Source organism: Erpetoichthys calabaricus, chromosome 12 (genome assembly GCF_900747795.2).
Source record: "Erpetoichthys calabaricus chromosome 12, fErpCal1.3, whole genome shotgun sequence".
Taxonomy (NCBI): domain Eukaryota; kingdom Metazoa; phylum Chordata; class Cladistia; order Polypteriformes; family Polypteridae; genus Erpetoichthys; species Erpetoichthys calabaricus.
In genome coordinates, this window is record NC_041405.2 from 126,266,079 (window position 1) to 126,279,013 (window position 12,935).

Here is a 12,935-nt window from a genome sequence, read left to right on the forward strand (position 1 = left end):
TGGCCTATTCTTTTATCATCTGCCGTCACCTAGGACAGATTAGAGGTAGCAATCGTCTCATGTTAGCGCTCGGGACGAATTGTTACAAGTATCCATAGTTAATAGGGAGGTCCTAATAACACAACACACCAGCTGGCTTCCACGGTATTCTGACATCAAGAAGATGACAGAGAATTTTAAAAATAATGAGCTAGAACAAGAGATGAGAGTCAGAAAAACAAGCGAAGAATCATAACTATGAAGTCAAAATATCCAAAATCATTGTCAAAAATGTGTAGTGCATACAGTAAGTCCTTACTAACAGCATTAACTAAATAAACATATGCTATCCTTTTGTTATTTTTCCACAAACTTGGGTACAAGATGGATTTTAAACTGACACCTTGAATTCATGTCTCCTAAGGCTTCATTCCTGGCAGACGAGACATGATTCATAACGACGAGATTCACAAAATGGCAGCGCCCAAAGAAAAATAAAACAATTAAAATAAAATAAGTTGCTCAAAAAATGTTTTAACCCCCAATTTAAGCTTTAAAAATAGAATTCTTGAAAAGACACATAAATCACTAGGATCCATTCAGGATAAGGCACAAAAATTAAAAATAATTGGAAATCATAACACATCAAGTGCAACTGGCATAGCGATAATTAATAGAATGGTCGCAGTCACATGAGGAAATCCACAAAATCATGGTGACCATTCAACAGTTTGAACACAAAATGGGGTTGACACAGTAACAATACATTTTTTAAGCAACCAAAAAATACATCAAAAAGAGTCCAAAACATAGATTCATGGTTATAGGTTCTTCCAAAGAACAGTCTTTAAAGAAGCAGAGGTTAAATGTTTTGTAACTGTGTGTCAAAACTAAAACACTACAGAGCAGTGCTTACCAAACAAAATATTTTCTTATTTATTTCATTTTTCCCTATTATTCCTTTCACAAAAATGAAACATTATTTGTAAATCAAAGTCACTTTCTATTTATTCTGATGTTTGTTGTTATTTTAAGCTGTCGTAATTCTTTTTTTTTTGGCATTGATCTGTGCCATTATGCTGGTAGTGCTCTGACATAACACCTACCAGCAGCCATGGCTTTTATGGCAAGAAAAAGCATGGTTACCATCACCAACATGGTGGCAATCATGTAAAATAATTATAAAAATGTGCAATAACAAAAAATATAGTAATAATTCCAAAAGTCACAACATCTTATGGTTGTTAGGTTTAATTATCATTTTGTTTACTTGTCTGCAATGCAATTTTGTTTGCCATCTTTTGTTAACAGACATCACCATTTTGTACCATTTGCTGTCAGTAACAACTTTCAATGCCAGTCACAGGGCTCACCTTTGGCGTTATTTCGACCTGTCTATTTAAGATGCCAGTGCACATTTCTTGACATTTAAGATTTTTTGGACTGATTTCAAAACCAAATAAAATTTGCTTTTTGACTTCAATGTTTGCCAAATGATCTGAACTTTGCAAATTGGTTTTCTTTTTATGGAGTTTTGGTATTCAAATTTTATCCTATCCTTAACTAATCTTGTGGGTTTCTCTTGGCAGTTGCTCTCATTCTCGTTTTAGCCTACAGGCACACATTTCTCCATCATGTCTATAACAGAGTCAGTGTGCAGACAGGAAGAATGGAAAAATTGGAGGTTCTTCCACAAAGGATAAGATGTTACTAACCATTGTGCAAGCGCTAACAAGAGACAATCTTGGTGTTAATGATAGTTAAGACTGTCTAACAAAAGGTTGGTTTCAAGGGGGCATCCATCTTCCTTGACGTTTTGCTGATTAGCCCACTACATCTTTAGAGGGTTTGACGATGACTCCTGATGTTCCAGAATCAGACCCCAGTGTCTACCTAATCTTCAGTATTATTATTTTGGACCTCAATTTAGGTCAACCAAAGCCACTGGATGCTCTTTTATATTGCATCTGAGGCAGATTTGATAGTTTGTTTAAAGGCCTGGCCCCTGATCCCCAGATCTTTGAGCAGCCTGGTGGTACAGGTTGACAAAAAAACCTTTGCATCTCACTTCCCCTGGGCAAACTTTAGTGCTCCAACCCAGATGTTTTGCTTCAGTAGCAATTTATGTATAGGGTAACTTCTGATGCTCAAATGTCTCATCCACTGATTCGTCCCAGGGTACAGTAAGCTCAATGATATAAACTGTATGTACTGAAGCAGACCTGAGCACTAGGTCAGGCCTTAAAAAGGTAACAGCAATCTCTGATGGAAAGGTGAGCCATTTGCCAATGTCTACCTTCATCTTGCAGTCACAGGTTTAGTGTAACTGGCCTAGCTCTGGGCATGAGGAGAGGTTCCTGGCTATTTTTTCTCCTTATGGATGAAGGGTATTGTTTTCTGAGCTTTAGTTCTTTTGGGCTTTAGTTGTTCAGTTCTCTGAGAATTGATGGTAACTCAATTGATTCCCAGGACTTTAGGACTTAGTTGTGCTTCCAAGTGTATGGTGTTGAGTAAGGCTGACCCTTGTCTGTGGGATGGTGAAATTTAACATAGGGTACTCCGTGGATCTTCACCATTCACTGATGGAAATTCAACAGTGTTGTAAGAACATTGTATGCTGCTGTGATGATAAAGCTTAACCGACTTGCTTCCATATATCACACATAATTCCTGCTGATCTTCCTCTGCTTCACACTTTCCCACCATCTCCTCTGCTCTTGTTTAGCTAGAGAGGCTGCTTTAGCACATGTTATTGTCTCCTCCTGGTGGCACATCTGCACCACCGCCAGTTTTCCCTGCTTTGATCCTGTGGCCTTTTTCCAGGACAAGTGCCTTAATAGCTGGAGAAAAAAAGGTCCAAGTTTGAAAAAAAGATATAGATGAATGAATGTGTTCTGGCACTAGGACACAGTTTAGAGATGTGGACAAGTGGACTGGCCACCCCACAGATTGGCAGGAACATCAGACCTAAAAAAGGAAGGCCCAGAGTGGCTTCACTTGTTTGTTTTGCTCAATCGATTAGTTTTTCTGTTCATTTTCCCGTGTGTTTCCCTGTTATACCATGTGTTTTTATTAAGTTTAATGTCACTGTTCTCTGTGCCCACTGTTATAGACTCATTCATACAGGCAGACCAAATATGGTACACAGGAGCACAGCAGCAGCATTTAGAATTGCCGAGCCAAGCACAGGACTAGAGAGCCCAAGACAACTGGACAATTGAATAGTCAGCCTAAAGACAGACTAGTATACAGTATTTCTGTATTCTGTCAGCACACCATCTTCTTTCCTTGTTGGGAGAATGAGAACTGTATGTAGGCATTGTGCTATTCCTGTATGTTTGACGGTGGGGTTTGAGTCCTGTCCTGTCCTTGTTTGGATCCGGAGCCAAGAACCTGCACATGGAGCAACCAGTATATAAGGATGGACACCTACGGCCAACACTTTGAAGCTTCCGGGCAGAAGAGTATGTTTTCCGTCCGAGGCCGGGCAGAAGATTATGTCTTCTGTCCGGTTAAAATCCTTTCAGCGTAGCGACGAAAGATGGCAAGACTGCGTAGGTCAAGTCTCCCACATGCTTGATTTGTCTGTCATAAGCTTCCCGTTTGTAATACCACGTGAACCCGTCAGTAAAGAGCTAGATTATCCTTTTGCTCTCGTGTAATCTTTTAACCATCATATTGCATACTGGGGATGGATAATACCTTTGTATTTAAATTCAGGTTAATTAAAACGCCGCAATTGAAACGAACACATTTCCAGAGAGCTAATGCCTCTTAAGGAAACATTCCCTACCCATCATTCTTTCTCTAATATATTTTTTTGGTTATTATTTTGGCCCTCTTTGTATTATCCTGCATTTGCTGATACCTTAAGGGCACCCATTCTTTTTCACAGTATTTTCTATTAAGTATAACTTATGTATAAAGCATGTTTTAAAAAGTTACTTTGATATTTGCTTTTGACTTCATTTGCAGACTACAGGACAAAGTCACAATGGCTAGATACATAAATTGGAATGTATTTCACGAGACAATTCATATCTGGGTCAAGTCCTCTTTTCTTTCAGAATAGGTAGAAACAGCAAGACCCCTGGCATGTGAGGAGGATGACCCAGATCAACACCACAAGAGGCTAAATCAATTAAGACAAGAACCATCTGGATAATGGCTATTTAAAAATAAAGACCTTATTTCAAGAACAGTTTCCTGTAAATAACAAGTACAATTATTGAAGGTTAAAGACAGTAAAATATACAAACAGTCTGTTGGCTTACAAAACACAACAAACATGGAAGTGTTGTTATCATGGCACTAAAATGACTGGTAGCTTAGTAAATCATAAATCCAAAATATAAATAGTCATTTTCTTGCCTAATGATAGGAAGGAAAGTTAATCTCAGGTTCATATTTTAGTGAACATAATATTTTCTGAAAGATCTGACCTTCAAGTACAAGCTCTGTTTAAGGAATTTGAGCATCGATTGGTCATATGGCAGTGCCACTTCAGTAAGCCCTCAATAAAAGTCATTCAGCATGTAGATTAGAGTACTGTATTAGCTGCGAAATTCCCTAATTAATGGATTTAAATGTATAAAGTTAGAGATTAAATGAAGCAATTGTATCACTAATAAATGATGCATCTCAAGCTCCACCTTTTGGTAATTTTTGCTAATCAAGCATATAACGCAGTAGCTCAAACGTGAAATACTGCTGGTAGAGGTCATACTGTGCATTTTTCATGGCTGCATCTGCAGATCTCAGGTTGGCAGACAAGCACTTACAGGTATGTGATGTTTCTGCTTGTAACTTGTACCTTCTGATTTAACCTTCCTTCATTAAAGTGTATACAGCTATAATATCAGTTTGCATCACTTTTGGATAGATCATCCTGCCATGAACAGGATTGACAAAACTATTCAGACTCAGAACTAGTAAGACCCTAGCTTGAGGTGAGAATAAAGAAAGTTTATCTGCACTTCCACTATAATACCAGATGGACTGAACCAACTAGCTATTTAACTAGTTAGAGCAACAAATGTATGAGCCAGCTAGCTGAGAATTCAACCAAGACGTATCAGATTTCGTGGTAAACAGATTTAACCGAGAGTTCTTATAGTAAACATTTCTTTGAACATCACCCACGGTGACTTGAAGAAAGCATGCCTGGGACAAGACCCTCCGCTACCTCTGAGCTGGCACAGTGCAACTTTGATGGCTACAATTCTAGCATAATCTTTGAGTTTGCCATTAACTTCCCTCTACCACAGTGACAGCTGCTAACGATGATCATAATATTAAAATCATTTCCAGTAAAATTTCCTGCTCATTCTCCTTTGACATCATATCCTATCTTAATGGCTGATAGAGAGACTGGGGGCAAGATTGAGTTAACTTAGGCATTCTGTCTCATTTGATGAGCTGTGTTGATCTTCAAGATAACCTTTCCCTGTAAAACTATACATGGAATTATGGGTTTCCTTTATCCAGGAACATTTCTGACTATTTATTGTGCAATAGTATTGCTTGCATAACATTGTTAATATTTGCTGTTATTAAATCAGTGCTACTGAGATGCCATTTTGTTTCTCTTCTGGATCATTCCTGTTGGTGGGACGCCTCTCCTGGTTGCCAGAGATGAGTTTATGACCATTGTCACATCACTGGGTCAACTTAAATACCGGTGCAACAAATCATTCAGTATTTGTGATTTGAATATAAACAAAACAGCTTTGTATGTGTTTTTTCTTTATTCTGGCTATTGATCTAATTGCTTTCCTTTTTTGATTTTTGGGCTGCAATCTGGCTTTGGTAACAAAATGACATCCTTTCAGTAGTGCCACATTTCTGAATTAGATTATGTTTCATTGACTGGTCCACTTCCAGCCTTCAAGCAGAAGAATTCCTGCACAAAAAAAGCTTTAAACCTGCTAAGCGTCAGGACCACAGTTATGTCTCACCCTCTTTTCAGTTTCCCTTAAGTTCTTATTGTCGCTCTGTTTTCATTTTCTCATATGTATCTTTTATTTTCCTCCAATCTTGTATTCCTAATGCTATCTTCATTTCATTTGGGTGTGCTTACCTTAGCTTTCGTTCTTTAGCATTAGTTTTCTGCCAGCTGTTGTGTCCTCTGCCCCCTCAGTAATGTGTTTTAGTTTTCTCTTTAGGAGTTCTCTCTTTGAGAGATTTATACTTCTGGCTTTGGATAATGTTTCCAGATTGGTGTTTAGGCTTATATTAATCAATTTGAACATTTATTTTGTTGGAATCTTGTATTATTTCATTTATTTAATTTTGTATTTATATTATTTGTTTCTTCCATATTTATACTTGTTTTGTATTGTTTAGGACTCATTTAATTAGAGAAATGTAGAAAAGATTTTTTTTTAATTTTGGGATTTATTTCTTTATTAAACAAAACTATTTCGTACACTTACTAAACTTTTTAAGCGGCTAGTCTGATTTTTGGAGGGGGTTTTACTATTTCACTCATTCCCGTCTTGCGATATTATCAGAGCGTTAAGTGCTTTAAGAAGCTGTTCAACTTAATGTGTTGTAGTTTTTCATTAGAGGTCGCAGAAAAGTGCTATCCAACTAAAAGCCTTCTTATTCTTTTTTTATCTATCTGATTTGTTTTATGAATACTTTAACTGTTATGAAACAAATCAAACAAATAAAAATCATCAGGTTGTGATGACAGTTGTTCAGTGCAGGTGGTTGTACATTCCCTTTAAGACGCCGTTGTTCCGTCACATTTCCTGCACTTCTATTGCCTCCACATTTTCCTGTTGTCTAACCGGAGGGTGCAGTGTGCTTACGCATCATTTACGTTCATTCGTGATTTCAGCAGTATTTTCGAAATGTGGAATTTGAGGGATTCAGGTGGTATTTCTGGTGAACTAACATATTCATTTTCTGCTCTGCAAAATCATTTTCTGTATGCAAGTTGCCATTTTCAGCTCTTGCAGTCATTTTGTATCTTCCTACAGTATTATTCTTTGAGTTTTAACTATTTTCTACTGCAGGCCATTACAGAATGTTTTATTCACAGATTTCTGTTCTGCTCATTTTTCATTTGAACTTTTTGCTGTAATTAACAGATACTATTCATATTTGTATCACTGTATTGTTTTCTTGTGCTTTGCTCCTTTTTAATTTGTATTTGGTACACTAGTTTCTTCCAGTTACTATCCAGTTAATATTCCCATTTTCAATTTTTATCGTCCCACTAGCTGACACTTTTTTCCTTAGATTGTCATTAATTTACAGTACTGGAATTTTTGATTTTGATTTTAAATTGATATACTTTATTAATCCATGAGGGGATTACCACCTGAAATTTGGGGGTCAGAGCCAGGGCTGTGGAGTTGGTAGATAAATCCTTTGACTCCGACTCCTTAGTTTCTGGTACTTCTGACTCCGACTCCTCTGTATTTAATATGCTAATGCATTTTCCATGTTGATTGGAGGAAGGCAACATACACGTCAGTTAACCACAGAACTACTGGATGGGAAGCTAACTCTCTACCTTATTGGCCAGTTTAAACAAAAGACAAGAACCCCATAACACACATCAGGCCATAGCACACACCAACACCTACATCATTACACTTGTTTACACTCAAATGAACATGTTAAACATATTATATCTGAAATGAAATGAAAACACTTTTTGTAATGTATCATAATCCAGATTACAATATATGAATGTCAGGTTGTATAATAGCTCAGATGAACTTCACACTAGCAGTAACACAACTATGCACTGGACTTTATTCTTACATCAGAGAAGTACTAAATTTGATTTTTGTTTGTAAAATGAGACATTTGAACTTGCTGTATTTTTTATTTTCATTACAATTTAAATTTATTAGGAGTCGGAGTCGGTACATTTTTGCCGACTCCAACCCCGACTCCACGTACCCAAAATTGTCTCCGACTCCGACTCTACAGCCCTGGTCAGAGCACAGGGTCAGCCATTTGTTGGATTTTCCCACTGTGGTTGATATATTAACAGTCCTCCAGGTAGAACAATGTGATAAGCCGAAGGTGCTATCAGATTGATCATTTTATAGCTGTGATTTCTGAATGCTCTTTTTCTCTTCATGTTAAGATTAACAGGAAGAATTTGAGGTGAGCCCAAAGTCACCTTGCACCATTTTCTCATTGTGTCCATTACTGTCTGTGAAAGAAGCCTGATCTGATAAGAAGTGTGGTCTGTCAGCGATGTCTGCCATATTTTGCATCCCTTGCTTTTGACTTCTTCGGGCAGAAAAATGAAATGAGGTAGCTAAAAATGGTAAAACACCAGGTTTGTTTAATCTTGTACATTAACACACAAAGACCATAAAGCATAAACGGTGCAGTTTGTCTTTGTGTAATGATGTACATATTATAAAAGTCATGTCTCTCTTGTAGTCATGAAGCAAGCACACCTCTCCCTATAATGTTATTGTTAAATCACTTAAGAGACATCCCAGCCCTCCATCCTCTCCACCATCCATGCTGGTAAATGAAATCTTGCTAAGGCTGCAGATTATCCCACCAGTGCAATTGCAAACATTTTTTGGACAAAGTGTCAGCCATTCTGTCATTAATTGTGGATCGTATGAGACCATGCTATCCCACTGGATGTTTCACGTTTAGGGTTTATGAAAACGCATTGAAATGAAAACAGCTGTTTGGTTCATAAAATTGTGCACTTTTGAACCTTCATGTACTGTAGCAAAACTGAACATTCCTGACCTATGATATCTCTAGAAATGTGTGACAATCCGACATGTTCCACCATAGGTTGCCCTCACCCTCACTAAGACACGTGTTCAGTACATTAGGACCATTGCTAAAATCCTCCTCTTCAATTCTTTTTAACAGAAAAATCAATTTAAAAGTTTTGCGTCTGATGTTAAAGCCTTCATCAAAGCCACTGAATTCAATTAAATTACTTTCAATCCAGTGGATGACAGACAAGACATGCTTTTTGTGATTGTATTTCAAATGACAAATTCTTATACAATTAATTTACATGTTAATTAAAGATTGGATCCTCTAATCAGGTTTTAGCATTAACACAAATAATTCTGATTTACAAGTAATCAGACCTGACTAATTAAACTGTTCCAAAATTCAGTGTTGAAAATAGCATGCTAATCTTTTCCTACACAGTAATGAATTTGAGGCTGACACAGAAGAGCCAGAAAAACAAGAGACGCCAAAGGGGTACAAGACAAGGGAAAAAAGCTCATAAGGCAAATAAAATTAGTGTGGGTAGGTCCCTTCACATATCTGTCTGTGTATCTTAAATCAGCTATTATAACACAAAAAACATCCATCTACTTACTGAAACCCTTTAACACAGTTTGAAGTTGCAGGCGGCTGGAACAATTGAGACGCCAATCCACAGCAGGCCTCACTGTCTTACTGTACACACCCAGCCGTGGCAGGTTTAGTTTCTTCAGTTAACATGGGAGGAAAAACTGAAGCACCACATAATAAAACAACAAATCTCCTCAGAAATACTGTAAATCATTGGTGTCAAGCTTGAGGTTTGCAAAGAGGCCAGCTTCAATAGTATTCAAAATATGTTACCTGTGACACTTGATGGCCTTGTTTTCTCAAACACCCCTTTAAAGTGACGATTATATCCATATTACCTGGCATTAAAATGAGTCTCCAGTGTCGTCTCATGTTTGTCTGTGCAGCACAGCACACTGCTGCTATTAAAATGGAGTTAGAATGGAAACTGGCTGCTTGTAAAGTGTTCTAGAAAAAGTGTAAAGAGAGTGACATACCACGTGCCCCACCATGATTCTTGTCCTCTGACTTGATTGCTCTATGTGCATGAACAGTAAACACATTTACATTTCCACTCGTGCTAAATGTGATCCATATCGATTTCTGACCAACTCCAAATGAGGTCTGGTTGAATCATCACCAGCCTGTTTAAACCTGGGGTTTTAATATGGCCAAGTGCCATTCGATTGGGACTCACGTTAATGCAGCTGTAAGTGGAAGTACTTTGCTTTAGGTACAAATTCTTGCATGTATCCATGTCACATTAGATGACATTTTCAGTCATAGCCTTCATTTATAAAATCTTAGTGATTTGGAGGCAGTCGGTGGTGCACTCCTGTGAAGACCAGTCATGTATTGTGACTTGCCCAGCGACTCAGTCCAACTAGTCTGTGACACATCAGAACAACATCAAACCAATCTTAGTGGTGGGCTCTGTGTACTTAAGAGCTGACAGCCAATGAATGGGTATCTGGAAGAACAATGGAAATAATGTAGTGATGACCTCACAGACAGAAGTGTGATTTATCTGTCTGATGTCTCATGTTTTATGTACCACAACGGAATGAAGAAAACGTCAGAGACTGTGACTGAACTTGCTGCACCTCTTAACTCTTTGTACAGCACTGGCTCCATCATGCAGCATGTTGATCACGACTGCCCTGGAAAGTCATCAAGCAGTTACTAAATATGGCAGGCCCTATGATTTTTGGTTGTCTTAACACAGTATGGCGTTAAGATTAGCATTTATCGGTCAGCAAGACTGACATACCCTACGACTAGAAGCCGCCTAATGTGACCTCAGCTTTACCCAGCTGATGTTATTTTTGACTCAATGCTCATGTTGATCCAGTGGTTTCGTAACCTGCTATAGTGTCCAAGATAAAGAAGCAAGACACTTTCAAGGGAGACATGAGACAGAATAAGTTAATTGGGATAAGCAGATAGGTACTTGTGTGTCTTGTTTGTAAAGGAAATGTGGTGCTAACTATTTGCTCATAAATTCTGTGCCCACGGCAGGTGTATAAAAGTGTTGTTTTTGGATCCAATAAAATTGAATTTCTCACCCCTGCTCTTAAACAATGTACTTACAGGCTTTCATTATTATTATAGAAATAACAGAAAAATAAAAAAATTTATATTATAGAATGAACCATTCATTAAGTTTAGTTTTAATCCATAATGAATTTAGAGGATCTATTTTTAATGATCTGCTTAACTGACAGCCTATTTTAAGCACCATCATTAGTGACATCAGACGATCAAATCAATGTAAGCACAAAGCTTCTACATGTAAGTCATTTACACCTTTAAATAGTTTTGAGTCATTTCTAAAATGTACAAAGTGTTCAAACTCACCATTTTCATCAAGTGAAAAGTCGTCCTGGGCATATCTGAATTTTTCTGGCCCACATGCAATGAAGACGTCATCATCCCCAAAGAAGTCCTGAAGACATGTAACCTAAAACAATGCAAAAGCGTTAATCGAAGGACATTGTTCTTTGTGTTCCTACATTGTCAAATGAGGACAAAGCTTCTGTTTGCAACAACCCCCCCCTTTGGTGGTCTGTGTGTTTGACTTTGCTGTGCTTTCATTATTCTGTGCAGTCTGGTGACCAAAGCTTTTAGCTGTAAACCCCATGGAGGCCACCTCTGACACGGCGGGTGACTGTTAACAAGTTATTTTACCTGCCTGCACTGAAACTGTAAATGACAAAAATAAACGATCTGCAAAGCTCTTTGGAATGGTGTTCATTGTAGAAAGAAGTTAGACAAAGCTTAAAATATTAAACTGCAAGAAATCTTTCCAGCTAAACATAGCTCACCATTTCCTTTTAGTTAATTTTCTTCTATTTAAGAGAGTGGAGCTTATCCTGCCAGCACAGGAATAATGAGGATACAAATTTAAGTTTTCTTCAGTTTGTTAAATACAATTTGTAATATTTAATTTGTGTGTCTTTATTTTAGTATTATTTACATAAAACGTATCTTTAAAATGAACTATGTGTATTTAAGCAGGAGTTTAGCAAAAAGGTTTGGAGAAAAGCAAGAGCAGGTGTATGAAATGTTGTCCTGACAGGCAGGCAGTCAGCTCAGAAATGGGCAGAGAAGCTGCAGTGGACAAGGTGTATGAGCCAGTGAGAGAAGTAACATTTTAGAGGACATTAGGGCTAAGTTTGAGACCACTTTAGAAAAGGATAGAAGGGGGCCATTAGAGTTGTTGTTCTCTTGAAGCAGCAGCTAAACAAAATGTCGGGAATAACAATGTGTTTTAACAGAGCGTTTATATTCAGGGGTATATTTATGCAAACAGACAAGGGTTCTGGGAAGGATATGCAAATGTAAAGCAAATGTTAAAAATAAGGGTTATCATTTATTACAATTTATATTTTTAAGTTCAGATAAACTAACCAGTGTGTATATGCTTGTAAGAAGATGAAAAATAGGGGCTAACTGTTGCTAACTTTTCCGCACATAAATAAAGAACAAGTGCCTGGGTGTCTGCCTGTGTGTCCTTCCGGTTGCCATGTCTCTGTCTTCTCAAAAGACAGCACATCACAAACATTTTTAGTAATAAAAATGCATTGCATTCATACAGATAGTGCATTGCATGGTGCACTTCAAACATTAACGCTAAGGTCTACGTTGATTGCCTAGATTTCAACCTGTATTTGTCAAGTAGCACAGTAAGTATTTCATAATTAGCTTAAAATAACTTCACTGACAGGTAGCAAGACCAAGAGAAATTCTCAGTCATCCAGCTTTTGGCAGATATCTCTTGGTAAAAATAGCCATCAAGCCACGGAATAAGAGTAGTCTCCTCCAATGCCTTGTCTGTAACTGGGCAGCTAAAGGCCCTTGGCCTCTGGTGTGTTTGAGATATAAGTGCTGAATGAATGCTAGGTAGATAATTATTGCACTACTAATAATTCAGGCATTTCCAGTCTTAACTTGTTTACCAAATAGAACTTTAGAGGTTAAAGTACATTTTGTGAACATTTCTTCATAATAAAACAATGACACACAAAGCAGAAATCAACCAAGGGTTCAAGTGATATTTCCAAAAATTCAGTAGGCTCACTGCTCAGCCCATGCTTCCATCCAACCTTAACTCCATTTTTAACCTACCGAGGTCCATTCAAGTTGCAAAGAAGCACACAATAAGA

At 37.6% G+C, this 12,935-nt stretch overlaps 1 protein-coding gene across 2 annotated transcripts in view; it reads right to left on the minus strand.

The window, feature by feature from the left end:
- LOC114662571 (neuronal migration protein doublecortin-like) overlaps window positions 1–12,935 on the minus strand; it is a 196,668-nt gene that overhangs the window by 40,119 nt on the left and 143,614 nt on the right. For both annotated transcript variants that reach the window (XM_051935214.1, XM_028816112.2), the window contains exon 4: window positions 11,128–11,230. In XM_051935214.1, the coding sequence (XP_051791174.1) occupies window positions 11,128–11,230 (103 nt within the window). The remainder of the gene's footprint in view (window positions 1–11,127; window positions 11,231–12,935) is intronic.